The 26,229-nt window shown below is 34.2% G+C and overlaps 1 protein-coding gene across 1 annotated transcript; it reads right to left on the bottom strand.

Annotated features, from left to right (window-relative positions):
• Positions 1-18,002: 18,002 nt before the first annotated feature.
• LOC138347681 (uncharacterized) lies at positions 18,003-19,439 on the bottom strand. The gene has a single exon (XM_069295984.1). The coding sequence runs from the start codon at positions 19,437-19,439 to the stop codon at positions 18,003-18,005; it is 1,437 nt and encodes a 478-aa protein (XP_069152085.1).
• Positions 19,440-26,229: the final 6,790 nt, after the last annotated feature.

The raw sequence follows: 26,229 nt of genomic DNA, 5'->3' as shown, positions 1-26,229 counted from the left end.
TTGGCTGGAACATGGCAATAGCCCAACAAATACTCTATGAACCCATGAGATCTATCAATTACTCAATTTTGCCTTTAAAAAGTGGGTTTGATGATGATGAATGCATGTGAATATAATTTTCCTAAACTAATTTAGATACTAAATTATATCATTATCCATGCCTTAATTATAGTGAATTATTGGTGTGTCGGTGATTTGAGATTCATGGACTTGAAGGCAAGTCAATTGTTAGATGAATTAGAATTAAGAGTTTGATATTGATCCACTTGAAATGAGGAGGTGTTCACTTGATTCGTATATATGGAATTGAATTGAATGTTTTCTTCCTTGTATCTCTATATGCTTGAAGGGTCTATGTACTATCAGAAAGTGAAGTATATGTGCCATCTCTATGAATGTATTATGATTGTGCCTAGAATGTGATGATGTTAGGATTGAAGTTTTATTCTTAATTAACACTCATGAATGATGATGATGGAACGTGAATTGTTCTATAATGTAATATTGAATATCTTGAATTAGTAGGCTAAGACATCATTTTCTTGTATTGATAAACGTGATCATGAATGAAGCATCTAGAATTGGTAGGCTTAGGCATCATTTGCTTAAATAATGAATGTATCTTGTCTTAATTTCTAAATGATCATGAAATAGTAGAACTAATGTTGGTAGCCTCTTTATGAATAAATGAATGAATGTCTTGGATTGGTAGACCTAATGTCGGTAGTCTTTCTATGAATAAATAAATGATGAAGTAGTCTAGGCTAAACCTTAGATTGGTAGACCTAGTTATGGTAGCCTTTCATGAGGAGTCTAGGTGCTAAAATGAATGTAAAACCATCAAACGGTAGACCTAATGGTAGTTACCTACTTCTTGTGTGAAATGATGAACCTAGGAGCGATAGATCTAATGGTGATGGCTCTTCCTAGGAAGATTAATGATTTATCTTGGGAAAAGTACTTTAGGTCAGTAGGCCTAATGTTGGTGGCCCTCTCAAGTATACTAATGTAATGTTAATGAAACTACTCCATGGGAATGTAGACTAAGCATCGAGTAGATATGGTAAGATGGAAACTCTCCCAACATTAGGTTAGGGTCGAATAAACATCTTCCTATGCCATAATTATGTGCCCATATAGAGGTATATACTAGTCAGTTGTTATCAACCAAAGCTATGATATCACCTAGTCTACCTTAGGCAAGTGGACACTCTCCTTTTGGTGTGAAAGCAAAACACCAAATTTCATGATCTAGCTTTCGTGGTCTATGTTGTTTAAACGCTTATTCCCATATGAGATGTGCATTATGGTTCTTGAGAAGTTCTATGGCGTATGGATGGCATTATGGAATGCCATCAATGCATTACACGAGCAGGCTTTAAGAGGGTCATAATGAGTTCTCTAAGTCTTAATGGTTATTGTATGGAAGTCCTCTAAATGTATGAATGTCCTCACATGGTAAGGTTGATTAGAATGATGACTCAAGGTTTAATGAATGAAAGTAATCAAAATGAAATTATTGAAGAATGTTGACTTTTTTATGCTTAAATGTAAAGATGCATGCTATATTTGGATTGTATGATGAGTTACTTCCTTGTCATGATTTATTGTATATGAATGTTCTTGTCTAAGGTGACTTCAAAAGAGTACGTAGTGTGAATAGTAGTATGAGATGCTACTTGCACATTACATAAGTATGACTTAAAGTTATCTTAATTGGTCCTAATATGATAATGTGATTTATGTAATGTTTATGTTTCTTATATGCTTATTGTGTAAAGGTGATATGGTAAATTTACTTTTGGTGACCTTAGTGTTATTCCTCAGTGTGGGTGGTGGTAAGAAACGATATCCATACATTGCACAAGGTATATCATAAGGGTTACTTGAGGTGAAGCTCTAAGGTTAATGTAATGGTTTGTATGTGAAAGTGTCTAAAGGTAATGTTATGACTTGTATGTTGGTTGTGACTTATATTATTCCTCTCTTGTTGAATGATCATGAAGTTTTTACAAAAATGAGATAAAAGCATGACTTTCAAAAAAATGTCCCCTTTTAAGCATGTTTTTGCATGATCATCATTCTTCATACATTTTTGTATGATCACTCATATTTCTTCATGTTTTACTATAAGTGTAGGTTCTGGCAAGTGATTTACTTATCCCTAGTTGAAGTTCATGGATTTATATTCCTCCAAGACTTGGTATGTCCCCATGGATTCGAGGATGAGAAATCTTAGGGGCTGTTTGGTTACACAGTATAAAAGGGTGTGTAATTCATGTTTAAAACATTGTATTAAGTTTTACTATGTTTGATAAAAGTTTTTTATTATATTGAAAAGTCAACATGATTTATACTATGTTTGGTTGATAAATTCTAAATATTGTATAATAGTTATTCTTGTATTAGTTTTATACAATGTTTGGTTGCCTTTTTTTTTAATTCTCATAATTAATGCCTACATAACTTATGAGGGAATCTATGTATAAGTTATGCAAGATAGAAGGTGGAAGAAGTTATGTGTGTATTATTTATACATGTATTAAGAATATAAATTACACATTTATTCCTATTAATTTATTTTTAAATCTTCTTTTATTGAAAACTTTACATAACTATTCTATTTTTCTAGCTATTTTTGTTTCTTAGTCTTTTTTTTATAGGGATAATGCACAAGTACCCCTTAACCTATGTCTGCCATCTCAGAGACACTGTATCCTATACTAAGGTCCTATTACCCCCCTGAACTTATTTTATTAATAATTTTCTACCCCTTTTCGGCCTACGTGGCACTATCTTGTGGGTCCAATGTTGGTTGACTTTTTTTCCGAGTTAGTGCCACGTAGGCCGAAAAGGGATAGAAAAGTACTTATAAAATAAGTTGAGGGGGTAATAGGACCTTAAAATAGTATAAGTGTGTCTCTGGAATTTCGGCATAAGTTGAGGGGGTATTTGTGCATTTTCCCTTTTCTATACAAAATTTTTTTATTTATTTTCATTTAAAATCAAAAAAATATTTATTAATATTATGAATAGGAATGTATAGCGCATATGCTAATTATATATTTGCATTTTATATTACTAAATATATCCACATATTTAATTATCACGTATTAATTTTTATTTAGAATGTGAATTTATATAATATTTATAAATTTGGTATACTAAAAATGTAGAAACAATATATGCATCATATTGATAGAAATTTACATTATATAAAATAGGATAATATAATGTACTTGAAATATATTAATAGTATTTTATTTATAAGCTTTAGACATTAAAAAAAACACAAAATTCCTAATTAAGTATAGAGAAAATTTCTTTTTTAAGGGAGAATTTATAGTTTGTGCTTACTTATTTTATCTGTAAATAGTATCCATTAATTTATATTAAAATCAATATTCAATAGATAATTATTCATATAACGTAATCTCAACATAACTAAATAATATCTACATAACTAAATCTTGTATAACTAAATCTTGCATAACTAGTACTTTGCATAACTAAACTCTGCATAACTAATACATGTACAACTAAACCCTGCATAACTAATACCTCATAACTAAACCCTGCATAACTTTAACCAGTAACCAAACGGACCCTTATGTTTTATTTTTCATGTTATAGACATTTAGTAATCTTTTTAATTGTAAAGTGTTGTGTCCCTATTATGTTTTGAGAATTGTGTCTAAGACGACCATGTGACTTAGATTTTTTCTATACTTTCAAGTTTTCTTTTAAATAAAGTTTGATAGTTGAACTTAAATGAGTGTTAGTTCCGTCGTGTACGTCGTGTCATGCCTTGGGGGTGCTCTCGGGGCATGACACTAATTTATTGTTGTTTCCACCTTAAAATCTAGGGAAAATGCACAAGTACCCCCTCAACCTATGCCCGAAACCCAGAGACACGCTTTACTAAGGTCCTATTACCCCCTTGAACTTATTTTATAAGTAATTTTCTACTCCTTTTCGGCCTACGTGGCACTAGTTTGAAAAAAAAGTCAATCAACATTGGGCCCACAAGATAGTGTCACATACGCCGAAAAGGGGTAGAAAATTATTAATAAAATAAGTTTAGGGGGGTAATAGGACCTTTATATAGTATAAGTATGTCTCTGAGATTTCGGGCATAGGTTGAGGGGGTATTTGTGCATTATCCCTAAAACCTGTATCAAAACCTTTCTCTATCATTATTACCCATTATATTACATTCTACGGATTGAAAAATAAATTTGGGGAGTGAAAAACTTACCTTTAGCCTCAAGAATGGTGAAAAACGAGTAGAAGTCGCCTAGTTTTCGTTCTTTAGCTCTAAAAATTGAAAAACGTCAAATGAGATCATTTTGGGGGTATGTTAACAACATTAAGTAACGTCTTGTCCGCCACAGCGGCTCCTCCAGGATGGCAGAAACCAACCCCAAAGCGGGATTCTACAGAGCTATCTTAAGAATTACAAAACCCCTATTTCACAACACACCTCTAAAGAATGACACTTCGAAAATACCTTTCACGCGGAGATCAATTCTCAGAGTTCTAGTCATCGAATTCAATTCCATAAAGGTCGTACAATTTCTTAACGAGTTATCTAACTACCCATGCAATCAAAATCATAAATGCTTAACCCGATTGTTATATGATTTTCCCACACCTCAAAGACTCTAATTTTGTCCAAATCTGGACTAGATTGAAAAATATTCAAATACTACGAAAAAGTTTTTCGACTCCAAATTTATCTCATTGGCTTTTCTATAGCGATTGAACCCGATCGTTGTATAAATATACTTATATTTCTAGAGTAACATACAAATTGTATCAGTCCGTCGTCAAATCATGAACTTAATATATCATGTCACAATGAAGAGGTGAAAAACTAACATATAATCTATTAGAGTATGAAATGAATGATAATATTGTTATATATGTTCGATGTTAAATGGATGTCAAGTGTAGTGATCATATCGTAGGCAGTGATAACATGTAAAAGATAATTTATCGGAGTATGACATACGTCGAATAAATATATACTCCTCGCGTAGTTTAACAAATCAAGTATTTTATATATATATATATATATATATATATATATATATATATATATATATATATATATATATATATATATATATATATAGTAAAAGCAACCACAAAGAAATGAATTTATATTAAAATGAATTAATAAATACTGACTAAGATCGATATATTAAATTATTATTTTATTTAAATAATATTGACTTTGCAATGTCGATATTTATTAAATATAAACAATTATTTTAAATATTTATAAGGAAAAATTAGCAAACTAGTCAAAATGAATTACTTAATTAGTAAAAAATTCACTTCTTTAAAAAATGTTAGTTAAAATGTCAAAAATATCATTATTTTGAAAAGAGAATATATATCCTAATTAAACCCCCATTTTATCTCCTAAAAAAATAATTTATTTACATTTTCATATATATATCTATAGTTAATTTTTTCCAAATTATTTCAATTTAAAAAAAAATCAAAATCTACAAATTTTCCCCATATCTCTCTCTTACATATTTATCCCATAAGTAAAAAATTAAAATTCTCTCTTTCCATATTTTCATGTTCATATTCCCATTGAAACTTCAAATCCTTCTTCTCTTCAACTCCAATTTTTTTAATTATCTTCTACCGAAATGTATTTTTTTATCTTCAAAATCTGGATTCACACAAATTCGTCTAATTAAGGTATTTTCATTGTTATCTTCTTCTTTTTTTAGATTTATTTTATGATTATATTGTTCTTTAAATCATTGACGAAAGTAGGATTCTTCTCGCTTAGAACTATAAAGTACTTTTCAAAGAATGATTCTAATAGACACTATTCATCTTAGTAAAATGATTTCTAGTGATTTTCCATCATTTAATCTATATATTACTCAAGAAATAGCGGATATTGTATGATCTGTTTCTAAAATTAGGAAAGAGAGACAACAAGAATAAAGTCTTCATCAAATTCAGATTGAAAACATAACTCGTAGGGTTTCAAGAAAATGACGGTGAATACCAAATTGTTGATGAAGTGGTATTTAAATATTTTACATGTTTAGATTTTTTGATCTTGAGTTGAAGTTAAATAACAATTTGTTCAACATGTGCACTGAATATATTTGTAAATTTCTTGTTATATACATTGTGCAATATTTATTAGTACGTATTTTTTATTCAATTGTTATTTTATTTTTGTATTTCGGGGTCAGTTTTTGTTAATTTTGATAACGTATTATTTTTTCATTCCTTTGTATTTTTTCACATTTGTAGATATTCACTTATTTATTTATTACATTTTACATGACTATGACATTTCAGATTTTATTAATGAACTTTTGTTGAATTTGTGTTGTATGCTATGAAATTTTTATGTATTTTTATTTGTAGTTTTTTTTAATTTTATATCCTTTCTCAATTAGTATTCAAATTAGTATTAATTCTATTAATATTTATATTCATTCAAAATCTCATGTTGTATAGTTATAAATCTTGTATTTATTCCTAAATGAATCCATCCCAAATGTATACTAACTAGATATGTATATTATTTAAATGAAAAACAAAATCCTATTAGTTTCTTTTTATATAAATGTATATCCTTTCTCAATTTGTATTTAAAATCATATGTATATAATTAATTTTTGTATTCATTCAAAAATTATGTTGCATTGTTTAAGAATTTGACATTTTTTTCTAATTTTTATTTATTCTAAAGGTATGTCAACTAGTTATGTATTTTATATAAAAATGATTACACAAAATATTCAATTATTTCTTTTCAATTTTATATTTCATTCTTACTTTTTAATCATACTAATTTTTTGTATTTTATATATTATTATACAAAATTCAAAATAAAAACTAGAATAAATAGAAATACAAATAAAATACATATTGAAATTAATGCATACAAGATTTTTGAAGAAAAAAATAACTACAGATGGAAAAAAATATATGAATACAGATATATTTCTTAAACGACTATATGGATACATTTGGCATACCTATTGGAATGAATAAAAACTAATAAAAAACTATAATGAATATAAATAGATATACTGTGGAATAAATATAATTTAAAAAGGGTAAAAGTTTGGAGAGAAAAAAAGAACAAAGTTTAAATTTTATTTGAAAGTGTAACTGATGAGAACATTAAGTGATCCTTACCTTTTTTTTTGAAATGTTCTCACCCTTGATTTTCTCCCTTTTGTTATTAAATAATTATATTCTTTAAATAAAAACAAATAATAAAAATATAAAGAAGATACATAACAAACTAACATTTGACATTTCTACTAAATATTAAAAGTGTTGTTAATGAACCCTCTTAATTATCAAAATATTCACATTTAAAAAAATTCCCCTTTTCTAATTCATCTCCCAACTCTCAGTCTTCTCTCAGGTGGCCCATTAACCCACCCGACCCAATGTAACAATCCTAAAAAAAACCGAATAGATAGGTACTTAAGGTGATTTAATTATTATTTAAAAATCTGAAATTTTAAGGGCATAATGGTCCTTTCACGTGTAAATTAAAATAGATCAAATTTGTATTAATTTAATTAAACCCTATTTTGACTAAGTCTTGAATTTAGTTGTTCGCTGAGTGGTGTAGACGTTGAGGTAACTTGGACAGACTTTTGAGAGAGTTTTGGGCAGCAAATTCTTCGTTTGAACATCAATAAAGGTATGGGTTTCTTTCCTCTTGGTTCCTTTCCCAAGAGACCCCTTAAGATTCAAGATATTCACCCCGAAAACTATGATTGTTCCCCTCTTGCATGTTCCTGTCACTAGCTCCCATTGAACTTTAGGTTGGGTATGTTCGTTGATACAAAGTAGGGATGAAATGTATTTTCGTGATGTTTATGTTTATGTATGCATGTTCGAAATTATATGAAAAAGTGATGTGTGTCTGTGTGTGTGGCAGTGAAATTGGTCATTGTTTGGAGGTGTGCAAAGGCATGTTAATTTTGTATTTTATGTGCTAAAATTGTGTATAATGTGATGTTTGTATGGTGGGTGAAGTTACTAAGTTTGGAGTGAAAAGCCTGATTAATATAATTACTAAACTACACCTAACAATGCACTAAACGCTTGGTGAAACGCTCTAAGAAGCTAATATATAAAGGTTGGCAAAGGGAAGTTAAATTTTTTGAATAAAATTCCAGTTTAGTGTACTTAATTTCGTTCAAAAAGGGAGACTGAAATCTGGAAATTTTATATATTTAAAAGAGGTGAGGCCACCAGGATTAGCACTTGTGACCTCACCCCTGGCCCTGTCTTGCTTGAAAGGATAAAAGAAAAATGGGGCTGGGGGCAGGGATCGAACACGCGACCTGGGGAATGAGAAGGAGAACATTTAAGTAAACAAGTAAATGGGAGGCGTGGGGATCGAACCCACGACCTCCTAGTACACGAATGGGAGAAAAAAATGTGAGGCGTGGGGATCGAACCCACGACCTCAGCGCTGAAGAGAGAGGTGAAATAGCAAGAAAATAGAGTGATCCCACAACCTCACTGTCACTCGCCCCAATAAAAAAATGATGAAGATAGAGGGGTTGTGGGGGTTCGAACCCACCACCTCACAGCTCCCTCCTCAACGAAATCAAAAGAAAAATAAGGGGTTGTGCAGGTTCGAACCCACAACCTCCCTATTGTAGCAAATTTAATTTTAAAAATCAAAGGGGTTGTGGGGTCTCTAACCCCCAACCTTTCGGTTAACTAAGAGAAAAATTAAAATAGAAAATTAACTCTTTCATGTTAATATTGAGATTTAATTTAGAATTTTAACAAAAATAGAAAATTAATTCTTTCATGTAAATGTTGAGATTTAATTTTGAATTCTAATTAAAATAGAAAATTAATTCTTTCATTTAATGTTGAGATTTAATTTAGAATTTTAATTTAAATAGAAAATTAATTCTTTCATGTAAATGTTGAGATTTAATTTAGAATTCTAATTAAAATAGAAAAATTAATGTTTCATGTAAATATCGAGATTTATTTTAGAATGCTAGTTAAAATAGAAAATTAATCCTTTTATGTAAATGTTGAGATTTAATTTAGAATTCTAATTAAAATAAAAAATTAATTATTTCATGTAAATGTTGAGATTTAATTTAGAATTCTAATGTTATGAATATTAGAAATAAAATCAATGAAAAATATAAATGATATCCAAGTGATTCATGATTTGGGTTCCCGTGCCCAAACCTCTGTATTGATACATAATTCATACGCGAGTAAAATATTCAAGAATAATTCCATCAACTTAGATCAAAAATCAAGATCTTGGCATATATACAAGATACATAAGTCTTGTAATACATAATCTTAGGAAAGTAAGAATCACTCAATGAACTATGAATGAAGCCCTATGGCTCGTATGTATAGACACATAAATCTAATATACGTTTAAAAATTAAGTGAACCTAATTTTAGGTGCAGGCACAGGTGGGCGGTAGAGCTACAGGTTCGTTGTTGCAGCTATCCGGACGTCAGCATTCATCCGGAGTTTGGTAGGTCCTCATGCTTTCGAGGATGTTACTATTTTACATTCTAGCGTAGTTTTAGAGTTGAGCGTGGAGCATGTTCCACTAGCGTTTCTTTCCTGTTTTGGTTCAGACTTTGTATTGGTGCTGTTTTGGCCGTTATACAATTAATACTTAATGAATTATTTCTTTCAGTTGCTTATCTCTTAAATGTTAGATGGTTGATGATGAACGATTACGAAATATTAAGAATGTTTAGCAAGTATGTTTAAAAAATCAAAAAATTCAAGTTCGCTAAAATTAACCTACGTAAAGTAAGAATGACCTAAGTAGGCTTATTTGTGACCTCTGAGAGGTTAACGACGCCGGTCTCGTCTGGGGTCTAGATTCCAGTCGTTAAACCCAACCCCAGCCATCCCTGCTCCACACCAAGACACACCACCAAGCCCGACCGGCATTGCCTTAGCAAAAGCATATTGAGGGTGGTCGCAGTAGCAGGAGGAGGTTCTTAGTTCGCGCCTCCATCCAGATCGGGGCCGCTTCCATCAGCTGCTTTCTCTGTTCCCGCCGCCTCCATAAGGTTTGTTCTGTTTATTTTCTCAGGAATACCAACCCACTCACCTCTCTCTAAAACTATATAAAATGATTGTTCATTGGCCAAATTGCTGTTGATTTTTTTATGGGTGTTGATTAATTACTAGTACAGTGCGAATCCAGAAACGGAAAAAAGGGAGTTTGAAAGTGATATATTCGTAAAGTCCTCAAGAAAAACTTGAGTATGACCGCTTTGACCACTATTTGTACAACTTGAGTAAGACTCCATTCAGAAAAAATGGAGTTTGAACGGGAGGCTAACTTATTTTAACACAAAGTATGTCTACATTCTTTTTTGAATAATAAAACATATAATAACAGCTATAATATGAGGAAAACTTGACTTTAAAATCTAAGTATTTAACATTATTCACATTAATATTTAGATTTATTTATGCAAAAACAGTAGGAAAAAGACCCAAACAAAAAAACTCCACTTCAGAGCATGTGGGGAAAGGACAATTTTAGTTGAGCTTCATTCATGAAAAACATAATCATATACCTATAGACCAAAAATACATAATACAACAGGACTTCTCTACAAGTTTCCTCTGTTTGTACTGTCCACTCTTTGTGATAGAATGTATGCCTTCACTTAACGAGTAATTTACCAGGTCCCTTACTTTACTTCAGAAAATTACCAGAAAGTTAAATCTAGTAAAATCAACACAATGATTTTACGTGGAAACCTCCTTTCTTAAGGGAGTAAAACCACGACCTGTCTCACAGGATTTTCAATCGTTTTCACTAATCTTCAAAAGCAAAAGCGAAACACGATTACACCAAACGTAAGAAAGAGTTATCAATCTTACCGTTAAGCAATAGACCTCTACTGCTCAACAAGCCAAAGTAGAAAAACAATCTACTCACTAAGCTATCCCACCTGGACAACCTAGACTTTGAACATAACACACCAATTCCTTTATAGATTTAGTAGTGGTTTACAATTTAAGAACAAGAGAATAAATTCCTAAACAACTAGACGAAAAGCTCCAGATGTTGCTGTTGTCCTAGAAATGATTCTGCCTCTGCTTTGTATTAGCCTTTGCAAGAGTTCTTGAAAAGTGTTTATCAAGTTGCAAAAACTAGAGAGAAGTGTTTAGGAAAGTGCCTTTTATATGGGCAAGTCACTTTCCTAAACTTCTTTGCCATTGGCTGGAAGGGTCACACTTTCTGACGCCATCGAGAAGTGTGCACCTACTTTCTGCACCATCTCCAGCTGGCAGTTGATTGGCTCGTCATCATGAGAGCCTGGTACCTCTATTAGGTCCCTGAGTTTTGTTTCATCTGCAATACTTCGAACAATACACCTACAATACTCAAGTAGAAAACCCGGTACCTTTATGAGGTCCCTAAGTTTGTCAAATCATCAAAACTACAAATAACATTTTCCCTCTTTTTGATGATGACAAACAATGATACCAAAATCGTTCCCCCTGACTGTGTATTCCCCCTTACTGTATATTCCCCCTGTATTCCCCCTTACTGTATATTCACCATTAAAGTATGTTCCCCCTTATTTAGCTACTTACAGTTTACTTCCCCCTTTTGGCATCATAAAAAAGATATGCAGTAAACCATTGAGTCAACATAAATACTGAACAAGATCAGAGCGAATCAGCAATCAAACAGTAGAGGAAAAGCATTCACAAAAGAACATAGGAAGAACAACAAAGGAATAAAGTAACGAACATGCCATTATAACATAAATACATTAAAAATAAACTAAAAATCCATTAACACGATGATTAGCCACACAAAAAAAGAGACACAGGGAAGGATTGATTGAAAGTTTAGGAAGAGGGGTAGTTTTGGACAGGGACTGGATAACAAGAGTGAGTCGTGAATTGGCAGCATCATTATCCTTGATGGCCTTTTCTTGCAGGGCACTTATCTTCGCCTTCAACTCATTGTTCTCTTTCTCCAGGACTTGTACAACTGAAAAACCAGGTCCCTCACTCTATGCAGTAAGCAGCTCTGCTTTGAGTACAACAATTTCAGCCTCTTTACTACTCAACCGCACAGTGAGTTCTTCAGTCTCGTGTTTAAGCTGATCCAGGTCCTCAAGAAGTTGAGCCATCTTGCTTTTTGGTAAGCCTCTGCCTTCAATACACTCACATTCAAACAAGGTGTGCTCAGAGATGGTTTGTTTAATTGTCCCCACCTTTCCAATACCAAGAGGAATCTGAAAGTGCTTGAATACTTTAGTGAGAAAGTATCCATACCCCATTCCATAAACTCCTTTCCTCTCAATAACTGTTTTGTGAATGTGTTCAATCATGAGACTAGGAAGGCACAAAGCTTCAAAGCTGCACAGCCTCTCCATGACGTACAAGTCAGCAGCAGTAGCAAGTGTTCTCTTTTCAGTGCGAGGGAGAATCACTTTGTTGACAAACTCGAAGACCAGCTGATAGTCACTCTTCATAATTTTCTTATAGATCACAGCAACCTTGATTGTGGGAGTCTTAGAAATTAAAGATGCAAATTCTGAAGAGCAAGTTTTTCCCTGCACGGATCGGGTCCCCTCTGTAGGCACTCTGAGGATTTTGCCCAACACCTCCTCATTCAAAGAAATAGCAACATTGTTCACACGTGTGAGGAGACTCCCATCTTCCAGAAATTGAACATTGTAATAAAATTCACAAACCTTTTCTTCATGGAGGATGGGAGATTTCTTGCTGAACAGGTGCAGCCAAGACTGGATCTCCACCATGTCATGCAGAGAGTCCATGCCCAGAAGAGTATAATCCCCATATCAAACACTCTTCCAGCGAGAACTGCTTGTTTCCTCAGACTGTCAACTACTTCCTGCAAGTTGACATTCTCAACCTTCCTGGCTTAAGGACCAGGTTCCTGTGTCCGCTTCCTCTTCCTTTCAGATTTCTTCCCTTTTGACTGTGACTTTTCAACCTTCTTTGTAACCCTTTCCCTTTTCTTTTCTGACTTCTTCTTGTTCTTTTTCTTTTCAACCTCTTCTCCAGACAACTCAACCAATTTTTCTTTAGGTATCATAAAATTGGATACTTTGAAAGTTCGTGCACTTCTGACTGCAGCAGCAGATCGTGCACTTGCCTTCAAGGCATCCACCATCAATTTTTGTGCAGCAGACCTTGTATTAGGTCTTCTCTTAGGAGCCTCCTCCACAACCTTTTCCTTCCCCTTTCTACTCTCCACCTTACATTTTAATGGTTCTTCCTCACTTGCAGATTCAGATGAAGAGGAAGAAGAGTACCGCCCCAAATCTGGGGTTTTATCAAAAATGGGTTGAGAAGGCCTTACCTCTTCTCTTTCCAGGGCATCAGTGTGTTCTGTTCTGGCCTCTTCTCTCATCATTGCCAGGCTCTCAATCACAAGTTCCTCACTCGCTGCTAGAATATTTGACTCTGAAGCCCTGTGTTTTGGTAGATCTCCCTCAAACATGTTGTCAGGCAACATGTCTTCACATGTACCAGGTACTGTAGAGGTGTTTAGATCGATGGAGAAGAAAGGGTTATCTGGGGTATTTTGTGGAGGACTGAGTGGGGAAGGAATGCTGGCTTGAGCAGGGGTTGGAGAATAGAATGCGAGGGGTGCAATTTCACTAAGTACGTCCAGCATTTGCTTAGAAGAAGATGAAGAAGAAGACATATTTGTGATACTGGAAGGGGTCGTTGAAGAACAAAAAGAAGATGAAGACAGATTTGCCTTTGAATGTGAGAGGCCTTTGTGATAAATGAGAGAGATAAAGTTAAGAGACGGATGAGAGTTTCAAGAAGAAAAGACCCCTTTTTAAAAGACGTGAAAAGGTGCCAGGTCCTTGATTAGATGCGTCGTTTGAGAGAGAAACGATTGGACTGATCGGTCAGAGTAACCGATGACTGACACGTGGCATTTTCAACGGTCAAATTTTTAGTTTAAATTTAATGTAAAAATGCTAACCTGGACAGGTACCAGGTACCATGATAGAGTTTAACTTCATTCCTTTATTGTTCTAGCCTCTTCTTTTGCTGAGCAGGTCCCTATTGAGAGTATACCTACGAAAGATACAAAAAGTGATCTTGTACAAATATTTAAAATTCACACAAAGGATACCTGCACAACAATTCTAACCATCAAGGGAGTTCTACTGTTGAAGGCTAAAAACATCACTTGGAGATCAACATCCCCAACTTTAGTTGATTTCTCTCAAATTTATCCTTGCATAGAGCCTTGGTGAAGATGTCTGCAATCTGTTCCTCTGTTGGACAGTATGTGAGCACAATATTTCTCTTCTCAACATGATCTCTCAAAAAATGATGTCTTACATCAATGTGCTTTGTTCTCTTATGATGAACTGGGTTTTTTCCCATACTCACAGCACTAGTGTTGTCACACATCAGAGGAATTGCTTTGATGTGGATCCCAAAATCTTATAAGTGTTGCCTGATCCACAGCAATTGAGAACAACAAGCTGCAGCAGCTACGTATTCAGCTTCAGCAGTTGAGAGAGCTACAGAGTTCTGCTTCCTAGTGCCCCAAGAGACAAGTGATGATCCAAGGAAATGAGCCATTCCAGAGGTGCTTTTCCTGTCAACTTGATAACCTGCAAAATTAGCATCTGCAAAGCCAACCAGATCAAAAGTATCACCTGCAGGATAAAAGAGAACCAGGTCCCCTATTTTCTTCAGGTATCTGAGAATGCGTTTTGCAGCCTTCAGATGTTAATCACGAGGACATGCTTGAAATCTAGCACACATTCCAACACTGTAAACAATATCAGGCCTGCTAGCAGTCAGATATAGCAAGGAGCCAATGATTTCTCTATACATTGTCTGATTCACAAGGGGATCAGATTCTTCTACTATCATCTTGGAATTTGTTCCCATATGAGTGTCAATAGGTTTGGAATCAAACATATTGAATTTCTTCAACAGCTCTTTGATGTATTTCTCCTGGCATATTGAAGTTCCATTTGATGATTGCTTGATTTGCAGCCCCAGAAAGAATGTCAACTCACCCATCATACTCATTTCAAACTCCCTTCCAATTAATGATGAGAATTCTTCACAGAGATGTTCTGAAGTAGCTCCAAAAATTATGTCATCCACATAAACTTGAATGATAAGCAATTCTTGTTCTCTTTTTAGTAAGAACAAAGTATTGTCTATCTTGCCTCTTTTGAAATCATTCTTCAGCAGAAACTTTGACAATCTTTCATACCAAGCTCTTGGAGCTTGTTTCAGACCATATAATGCCTTATTCAATGTGAACACATGATTTGGTAGCTCTGCATCTTCGAAACCAGGAGGTTGCTTGACATACACCTCCTCTTTGAGATCTCCTTCCAGAAATGCACTCTTCACATCCATTTGATACAGCTTGATCCCTATAAAAGCAGCAAAAGCTATTAAGATTCTAATAGCTTCAATTCTGGCAACAAGTGCAAAAGTCTCATCATAGTCAATTCCTTCTTCTTGATTGTATCCTTACACCACCAGCCTGGATTTATTTCTAGTAATAACTCCATTTTCATCAAGTTTGTTTCTGAATACCCACCTGGTTCCTATTATTGTTCTGCCTTCAGGTCGAGGAACCAGGTACCATACCTTACTTCTTTCAAACTGATGAAGTTCTTCTTGCATAGAATTAATCCAGTCTGCATCACTTAATGCTTCTTTGACATTCTTAGGCTCAATGGATGATATGAATGCTGAGAATGCAACTAGATTTCTTGTTTTTGATCTAGTTTGAATCCCAAAATTCAAGGGAGAAATGAGATTATCAAGAGGGTGTGATGAACTATGCTTCCATCCTGACCTTGCAACAGACTGATTTGGCAGATCATCATGATCTTCTTCATCAGGAGTGACATCATCTTCTGGGGAGTCTAAGTACTCTGGCGGGAGTTTTGAGTAGTACCAGGTACCCTATCATCCTGTTCAACCTTAGCATCCTCTTCAGGTGGACTGTGATTCTGATCATCACAATCATTATTCAGTTGTTGATCTGCATCAGTTTCAGCACCTTCAATCTTCTTGAATGTTAGCATTCTGAGTACATCATCATCATCATTTGATCCATCATTCTTCAAGCTTCCATTTTCATCAAACACAACATGAATTCTCTCTTCAATGCATTATGTTCGTTTGTTGAATATTCTGTAGGCTTTGCTGGATGAAGAATATCCAACAAATACTCCTTCATCACTTCTGGGATCAAATTTTCCCAGATCATCCTTCCCATTATTCAGCACAAAACATCTGCATCCAAAAGCTCTAAGATAGTTCAGCATTGGCTTCCTGTTGTTGAGCAGTTTATATGGAGTCTTGTTAAACACAACTCTTATTAGACACCTGTTGGTAACATGACATGCTGTGTTAACAGTTTCAGCCCAGAAACTTTGAGGAAGATTTGATTCAATAATCATAGTTCTGGCAATGTTCACCAAGGTTCTGTTCTTTCTCTCCACCACTCCATTTTGTTGAGGAGTTCTTGGAGCAGAGAGGTTGTGGCTTGTACCATTTTCCATACAGAATCTATCCAATGTTGAGTTTTCAAACTCTGTGCCATGATCAGATCTAATGCTGCAAACAACTTGATTCAATTTGGTTTGAATCATTTTGAAGAATACCACAAGTTCATCAGCTGTCTCTGCCTTTGATCTCAAAAATCTCGTCCAGGTGTATCTTGAAAAGTCATCAACAATCACCAAGATGTACTTCTTTCCATTTCTACTTTGAACCTTCAAGGGTCCACAGAGGTCCATGAGAAGCAGCTCTAAGGTTCTTGATGATCTAATCTAATTCTTGGGAATGATGATCTGATTTGCTTTCCTTTAACACAAGCTTCACATATTTTATTTTCAGCAAACTTCATTTTGGGCAACCCTCGGACCAGGTCCTTTGAAATCAACTTATTCAATAAAGATGAACTCACATGTCCCAGCCTACGATGCCAGAGATCAGCATTTTCATTTTGAGCACTGAGACATGTTAAGTCATCTCCATGAGAGATTTCCAAGTTTGCCACATACATATTTTTACTTCTGTGTGCAGTGAGAATTACCTTGTTTGTAGTTAAACTCACCACAGTGCATTTTTCAGAAGTAAATTTGACCTCATTTCCTTTGTCACAGATTTGTGACACACTTAGCAAGCTGTACTTCAACCCATCCACATGGTAAACATTGTCAATTGAATCTTCAAGAGATCTTCCTACTTTGTCAACTCCCAAAATGTACCCCTTCTTGCCATCACCAAATGAGACACCTCCACCTTGGAGGGTCTTGAGTGAGAGGAAGTTCTTTACATCACCAGTCATATGTTTAGAGCAGCCACTATCCATATACCAACATTGACTGCTGCCCCTCTCACTCACCTGCACCAAAAATCACTTGTTAAGCTTGGGAACCCATTTCAGCTTGAGTTCCCAGTAGGCAGACAAAGGAGTGATCAGATTGTACTTGGTCCAATATGGTAGACTTTGAATCTTTCTAACAAAGGACCTAGGAGCAGGAACAGATTTGTTCTTTGAAAATCTGTGAGTTGAGACAGGTTCTTTAGGACCAGGTTTCTCATTTGGTACATTCTGTCTTTCAGCATAATTAGAGTATCTTTCACATGAGTTTTTCCAGCTAACACACTCATTCTTCAAATGTCCATTCTTACCACAATGCAGACACAACAGATTGTCAGACACAAACACATACTTACTGTGAGGATTATAAGGAGGACTTATGTTCAGACTTCCTAGTCCTTTCTTATTGAAATTACTCTGTTTTGTCACATTTGACAGCAGTTTTGAGGATTTGGTCCACTTAAGAGATTTTTCAAGTTCCTCCTTAAGTTTCACAACATCCTGTTCTAATTTGTTATTCTTTTCAAGTGACAATCTGAGATTTGTCTTGGATTTTTTCATATTTTCTTGAATTTCAGCTTACAAACTGTTTGGCTTTCCATTCAGCTTTTCAGCTTCTTTAGTAAACTGACACAACTGATGCTTAAGTTCAGAATTTTTTAACTCTAGAGACACCATTCTTGCCATTGTCTCTTCAAATTGAACTTTGTTTTCAGTTAAAATCTCAAGTTCAGCATTCATAGCATCTCTTTCAGATGTTAAATCTATCACAGAATCTAGCATGACTTTTGCCAAGGTTCTTAATTTCTTAAGAGAATATTTATCCAAGTCAATTTTCATGTCAAGCAGAGTTACCTGATTGTCCTCTTCTTCATTTTCTGTGTGTGCCATGAGAGCAAACATTTCATTGAAGACAATTTCCTCCTCATGCACAGCAACCATAGACACATCTTTTGGCTCATCAGGATCTTCTGAATCACTTGAAGAATCCCCCCATGCAGCAAGAGCTTTTTTGACAATCATATCAGCAGCAGCTTTACGATCTCTATTTCTAAGTACCAGGTCCCTTTTGTTTTCTTTGTCACCCCTGTGTTTTTGATGTTCCTTGTTTTCAGTCTTGAGCAAAGGACACTCTCTGATGAAGTGTCCAGATTTTCCACACTTGTAGCAAGTATCTCCTTGAGCAGCATTTCGAGTCCCATTTGTTCCTCTTTTATACATTTTGTTCTTTCTCACAATCTTTTGAAATCTACTGATGAGATATGCCATATCATCATCATCACTTGAATCTTCATCTGATTTATACTTCAACATCAATGATTTGTCCTTCTTGATTTCCCTTTTTGACAAATAATAGTTTTGATTCATCTTATGTGTTTTAAGATTGCCAATCAAGGCATCCATGGTTAGCACCTTCAAGTCTTTAGCTTCAGTAATGGAATCAACTTTGCTCTCCCAAGACTTTGGAAGAATTCGAAGTACTTTCCTGACTTGTTTGGTCATGCTTATAGGTTCACCCAAACTTCGCAGCTCATTTGTAATAGAAGAAAACTTGGTGAACATGTCATGTATAGTTTCTCCTTCCTTCATTTTGAAGTTCTCAAATCGTGAGGTGAGCATATCAATCTTGGATTCTTTGACTTGTTCAGTTCCTTCATGTGCAGTCAACAAGCAATCCCAAATTTCTTTAGCAGACTCACAGGCTGACACTCTGTTGTACTCATCAGGTCCTATCCCACAGACCAGAAGAGTTTTAGCTTTGAAACCCTTTTCAATCTTTTTCCTGTCAGCATCATCATATTTCTGCATGGGCTTTGGAACAGTAATATTCCTTTCTCCATCCTTTACTTCCATCATTGGAACAAAGGGTCCATCTAGTATAATATTCCATAACTCGCTATCTTCAGCCATGAGATAGTCGTGCATTCTAACTTTCCAACAACTGTAGAAGTGTCCATTGAAACGAGGAGGTCTGTGTGATGACTGACCTTCTTGGAGGTTAAGTGGAGCTGCCATTCTTAGAACAAAATAACTTCCTTGGTGTTAACCAAATAGGTAGTGCCTGCTCTGATACCACTTGATAGAATGTATGCCTTCACTTAACGAGTAATGGACCAGGTCCCTTACTTTACTTCAGAAAATTACCAGAAAGTTAAATGCAGTAAAATCAACAAAATGATTTTACGTGGAAACCTCCTTGCTTAAGGGAGTAAAACCATGACCTGTCTCACAGGATTTTCAATCGTTTTCACTAATCTTCAAAAGCAAAAGCGAAACACGATTACACCAAATGTAAGAAAGAGTTATCAATCTTACCGTTAAGCAATAGACCTCTATTGCTCAACAAGCCAAAGTAGAAAAACAATCTACCCACTAAGCTATCCCACCTGGACAACCTAGACTTTGAACACAACACACCAATTCCTTTATAGATTTAAGAGTGGTTTACAATTTAAGAGCAAGAGAATAAATTCCTAAACAACTAGACGAAAAGCTCCAGATGTTGCTGTTGTCCTAGGAATGATTCTGCCATTGCTTTGTATTAGCCTTTGCAAGAGTTCTTGAAAAGTGTTTATCAAGTTGCAAAAACCAGAGAGAAGTGTTTAGGAAAGTGCCTTTTATATGGGCAAGTCACTTTCCTAAACTTCTTTGCCATTGGCTGGAAGGGTCACACTTTCTGACGCCATCGGGAAGTGTGCACCTACTTTCTGTACCATCTCCAGCTGGCAGGTGACTGGCTCGTCATCATGAGAGCCTGGTACCTCTATTAGGTCCCTGAGTTTTGTTTTATCTGCAATACTTCGAACAATACACCTGCAATACTCAAGTAGAAAATCCGGTACCTTTATGAGGTCCCTAAGTTTGTCAAATCATCAAAACTACAAATAACACTTTGCTTCACATAACCAAGAACAGAAAAGGACATTTCCCCAACAAAACCACCCTAACCACAAATGCAATTTTTTCGTTATATTATTATTTTGTGAGTATTATGTTTGAGTTAAAGAAACTTTCAATAAGTTGATTAACATTTGTTTCTTTTCGTGCTTTTCGTTCTAGGCAACTAAGGAAACTTAACATCAAAAGTTGATACAAGATCATATTGCTTCTTTCATCAAAGTAGGAGATAAGTTTTGGTGCTTCTATATTTATAAAGTTCAAGTACAACTGTTTTATATAAGTGTTTGTGTCCATCTATTATTGTTTTGTGAGTTTTATGTTTGAGTTAAAGAAACTTTCAATAAGCTGACTAACATCTGTTTCCTTTCGTGCTTTTCGTGCTAGGCAACTGAGAAAACTCAACATCAAAAGTTGATACAAGATCATATTGCTTCTTTCATCAAAGTAGGAGCTAAAGTTTGGTGCTTCTATATTTCTAAAGTTCGGGTACAACGGTTTTATATAAGTGTTTGTGTCCATATAGTATTGATACTTTAACTTTAATTTTGTGATAACTTGTTTGTGTCTATCGAGTGTTTGTTTTGTATAAGTACCAACACTAGTTGATCCTATTGATGACAAAATTAATTTTTTTTGTAAGATCGATTTGTGTCTATCTAGTGTTGATACTAAACTTTAATTTAGGAATATGTGTGTGTTAAGTATAAGTACCAACAATACTTGATCCTATTGATGACAAAATTGATTTTCTTGCAAGATCGATTTGTGTCCATCTAGTGTTGACACTTAGCTTCAAATTTAGAAATAATATATTTGTCAGCACTAGTTGATCCTAGTGATGACAAAATTCATTTTCTTGCAAGATCGATTTGTGTTCATCTAGTGTTGACACTTAACTTTAATTTAGGAATAATGTGTTTGTTAAGCATAAGTACCAACACTAGTTGATCCAAATGATGACAAATTGATTTTCTTTCAAGATCGATTTGTTTCCTATCTAGTGTTGACACTTAGCTTTAAATTTAGAAATAATATATTTGTTAACCATAAGTATCAACACTAGTTGATTCTATTGATGATAAATTTGATTTTCTTGCAAGATCGATTTCTGTCAATCTAGTGTTGACACTTAGATTTATATTTAGAAATAATATATCTATTGATAAATTTAATTCTTAGAATTAAGTAAAAAATAAACTAGTTTAAGTGAAAAACTTGTTAAGTTGTTTTAGTGCCCGTTTGGATTGGCTTATTTAAGGTGTTTTTAAGCCAAAATAGCTTTTAAGTAGTTTTGAAGTGTTTGGGTAAAGTTAAAAAATGTGTATACGCACTTATTTTAAAGCCAAAATAACAAAAATAAGCCAAAACTCATAAATTAGAAATCCTAACTTGTGAATTATGACTTATAAGTCATAAGCTAAAAGTCAATCCAAACAGGCCATTAATAAAATTCAAATAAATAATTGTGTTTGGTATAAATTAGAAATCCTAACTTGTGAATTATGACCTATAAGTCATAAGCCAAAAGCCAATCCAAACAGCCATTAATAAATTCAAATAAATAATGTGATTTAGTTGATGAATTTAGTTGTTGTATTAAGTCTAAACTAAACTAGTTAAAGTTAAAAAGTTATTAAGTTGTGTAAATAAGTTAAAATAACTAATATTGTTTAGTTGGTGAATTTAGTTATTAGAATTAAGTCAAAACTAAACTAGTTCAAGTGAAAAAGTTGTTAATTTGTTTAAATAAGTTCAAATAAATAATGTGGTTTAGTTGTTGAAATTAAGTCTAAACTAAACTAGTTAAAGTTGTTAAGTTGTTCAAATAAATTACAATAAATAGTGTGATTTAGTTGTTGAATTTAATTGTTGGACTTAAGTCATACCTAAACTAGTTAAAGTTAGGAAGTTATTAAGTTGTTTAAGTAAGTTAAAATAAATAATGTGGTTTAGTTGGTGGATTTAGTTGTTGCAATTAAGTCTATACTAAACTAGTTAAAGTTAAAAAATTATTAAGTTATTTATAAGTTAAAAAAAATAATGTGATTTCGTTGGTGAATTTAGTTGTTGGAATTAAATCAAAACTAAACTAGTTCAAGTGAAAAAGTTGTTAAGTTATTTAAATAAGTTCAAAAAATAATATGGTTTAGTTGGTGAATTTAGTTATTGGGATTAACTCTAAACTAAACTAGTTAACTTTATTTTTGTTTTGGTAAATAACAAATGTTATTACCAAAGAGTCATGTAAATACAAAGAAAATGCAATCTATATAGCCACATCCTTGCAGATCAAATTATTCAACCATTCTAACTAGCTTTGGATAGTAATCTAGACTACTTTAAGCACCAACTAGTTTTGCCTTCCTCGCTTCTCTAGTTTGAATTTCCTAGACATTTTTTCTTATAAGAACACCAGCTGGCCTCAATTTGTTCTTAAATATTCTATTGTTCCTCTCCTGCCACACTGCATAAATACATGCCGTTAAGCCATTAGAAATATTTCTGCTAATGCATGTTTTCCTTTAAAATGCATTAGTGCCCATGTTATTTCCTCTTTCCACCCCCATACCTCTCTGTTTATGTGCATCCATTGCAATATCGTCAGCTATAATGTTTCTGAATACCCACATACAAAGAACAGATGCTCACTACTATCCATCCCTAAACTGCACAACACACATGTTGAGTCATACACTATTCCCCAAGGAATTAGCCTTTCTCTAGTTTATAGTCTATCATTTATGGCCAAGTATAGTATGACGGTCCACCTTGGGGGTTCTGCATTGTTGCATATTAATCTTCTCCGCTCTACTTTTGGAAAACCCCCTCTCATCCTTATATAATATCTTCTTCACAGAGAATATTGGCCACCTCAAGATCTCCTCTTCATTCCATCCAACCTCCTCATACTACTTTTATCTTCTGAACCATCCAAGATGCTTACTTTGGCTGCACCTCCCATATGGATCCATTCTTACCATAATATATATGCACCCATTGAGTCCACATTTTGTCTTTTTTCTTGCTAAAATTCCACAACAGTTTACATACAATTGCCTTATTCCATGTGGCAATGTCTAGGAAGTTCAGCCCACCAAAAACTTTGGGCCAGCATAATGTTTCCTAGGCAATAAGTGCTTTCCTTGACGTATCAACTCCTCCTGACCTAAGAAATTTCCTGCATATGGATTCTATGTTCTTGACAGGGGCGGATCTATGGGTACCCGTGGGGTGCCATGACACCCACTGATCTCGAAAAAAAACTTTATATATATATACATACATACATACATATATATATATATATATATAAAAGAAAGTAAATATATATTTTCTTTGCCACTCGCTAAACAATATGGTGAATAGTCAAATTGGCAAAGCAGGTCATTTGCCACATGGCTAATAAGGGTTCGATACTCATCGATAATAACATTAACTTTTGGAAGCTTTCAGCTTATTCTTTCTTTTTTCCCCCGTTTTTTCTCATTTTTATTGAACTTTTTCTTTCTTTTTTTTCTATCTCTCTTTATTTTGTCAATTTTATTAATATACGAAGGATTTTGTTTCCTTCCATTCATTTTTATTTATTTATTAGTGTTATTTGCAGTTTTGATGATTTGACAAACTTAGAGACCTTGTAAAGGTACCAGGTTTCTTGCTTGAGTGTTGAAGATGAAACAAACTCAGGGACCTTGTAAAGGTACCAGGATCTCAGAGTGAGGAGTCGGTTGACTGCCAGCTGGATAAGGTACAGAAAGTAGGTGCACTCTTTCCAACGGCGTCAGAAAGTAAGACTTCTCCAACCAATGGCAAAGATTTTAAGGAAAGTGACTTGTCCATGTAAAAGTCACTTTCCTAAACTTCATTAGTAGTTTTTGAAACTTGACAAAGAATTTTTCAAGAACACTTGCAAAGGCTATCAGCAAACAAAACGGTAGAATTATTCAAACCACAGCAGAAATCTCTGGAGAATTTAGTATAGTTGCTTAAGAATATATTCTCTTGGTCTTACATTGTAAACTATTCCTGAAACTATAAAGGAATCAGTGGGTAGTGTTGAAATTGCCTTAAGCAAAAAGGTTTCCATGTAAATCGTTATGTTGTTTCAAACTGCATTTAACTTTCTGTTTAAACTTATTAGTGTGTCAAGAGACCTGGTCCATTGACTGATAAGTGACGGCACATATTCTATCAAGTGGTATCAGAGCAGGCACTCTCTATTTGATTAACCCCAAGGAAGTGATATCTGTTCTAGAATGGCTAGTCCACTTAATCTAGAAAAAGTCAGTCTTCAACAAGACCTCCTCGTTTCAATGGATATTTCTACAGTTGGTGGAAAGTTAGAATGCATGATTTCCTTATGGCTGAAGACAGTGAACTATGGGATATTGTACTAGATGGACCGTTTATTCCAATGATAGAAGAAAACGATAGAGAGAAAACCAGGCTTGTTCCGAAGCCTAGACAAAAATATGATGAAGCTGATTGAAAGAAGATAGAAAAGGGCTACAAGGCAAAAACTCTTCTTGTCTGTAGGATAGGACCTGATGAGTTCAATCGTGTCTCAGCTTGTGAGTCTGCTAAAGAAATTTGGGATTGTTTAAAAACAGCTCATGAAGGAACTGAACAAGTCAAAGAATCAAAGATTGATATGCTTACATCTTTGTATGAAAACTTCAAAATGAAGGAAGGAGAAACCACTCATAAGATGTTCACAAAATTGTCCTCCATTACTAATGAGCTGCGAAGTCTTGGGGAACCTATCAGTATGAGCAAACAAGTCAGAAAAGTGCTTCGAATTCTTCCAAAGTCCTGGGAATGCAAAGTTGATGCCATCACTAAAGCTAAAGATCTGAAGGTGCTAACAATGGATGCTCTCATTGGAAATCTGAAGACTCATGAGATGAATCGAAATCATGATTTATCAAAGAAGGAAGTCAAAAAGGATAAGTCCTTGATGATGAAGTACAAATCAGATGAAGACTCCAGTGATGATGATATGGCATATCTCATCAATAGATTTCAAAAAATTGGGGAAAATAACAAAGGTTTTAAAAGAGGAACACATGGTCCTCGAAATGCTACTCAAAATGATACCTGCTACAAGTGTGGAAAAGTTGGGCACTTTTTAGAGAGTGTCCTCTGCTCAAAACTGAAAAACAAGGAATATCAAAAACCAAGAAGTGACAAAGAGAAGAGAAGTGACCTGGTACTCGGCAAAAAATGATCGAAAAGTTGTCGCTGACTATGTGGTCAAAAAGGCTCTTGATGCATGGGGAGACTCTTCAAGTGACTCAGAAGATCCTGATGAACCAAATGATGTGTCTATGGTGGCGGTTCATGAAAAGGAAACCATATTCAATGAAATGTTTGCTTTCATGGCTCATACAGAAAATGAAGAAGAGGATGACAAGGTAACTCTTCTCGATATGAAAAATAATCTGAATTATTATTCTCTTAAAAAATTGAGAACATTGGCAAACGTTATGATTGATTCAATAATTGAGTTAACCTCTGAAAGAGACATTATGAATGTTGAACTTGACAAATTAACTGAAAACAAAGTTAAACTGGAGGAGAAAATGTCAAAAATGGTGTCTCTAGAGTCTGATAACACTGAACTTAAAAGCAGTTGAATCAGATAACTAAAGAAGCTGAAAAGCTAAATGGAAGGTCAAATGGTTTACAAGTTGAAACTGAAACTAAAAAACACTGAGAAAAATCTTGGATTGTCTTTGGAGAAGAGCAACAAATTAGAAAAGGATACTGTCAAATTTAAGGAAGAACTTGAAAAATCTCTTAACTGGACAAAATCCTCTAAGTTGTTGTCAAATGCAACAAATCAGAGTAATTTCAATAAGAAAGGCCTAGGAAGTTTGAATATCACTCCTCCTTTTAACCCTCA

The sequence above is a fragment of the Solanum lycopersicum genome, chromosome 3 (genome assembly GCF_036512215.1).
Source record: "Solanum lycopersicum chromosome 3, SLM_r2.1".
Taxonomy (NCBI): Eukaryota; Viridiplantae; Streptophyta; class Magnoliopsida; order Solanales; family Solanaceae; genus Solanum; species Solanum lycopersicum.
This window is presented reverse-complemented; position numbering and strand designations above follow the sequence as displayed.

Coding starts and splice junctions, on each gene's coding strand:
- LOC138347681 (XM_069295984.1), bottom strand. CDS start 19,439: ATGGCAGCTCCACTTAACCTCCAAGAAGGTCAGTCATCACACAGACCT.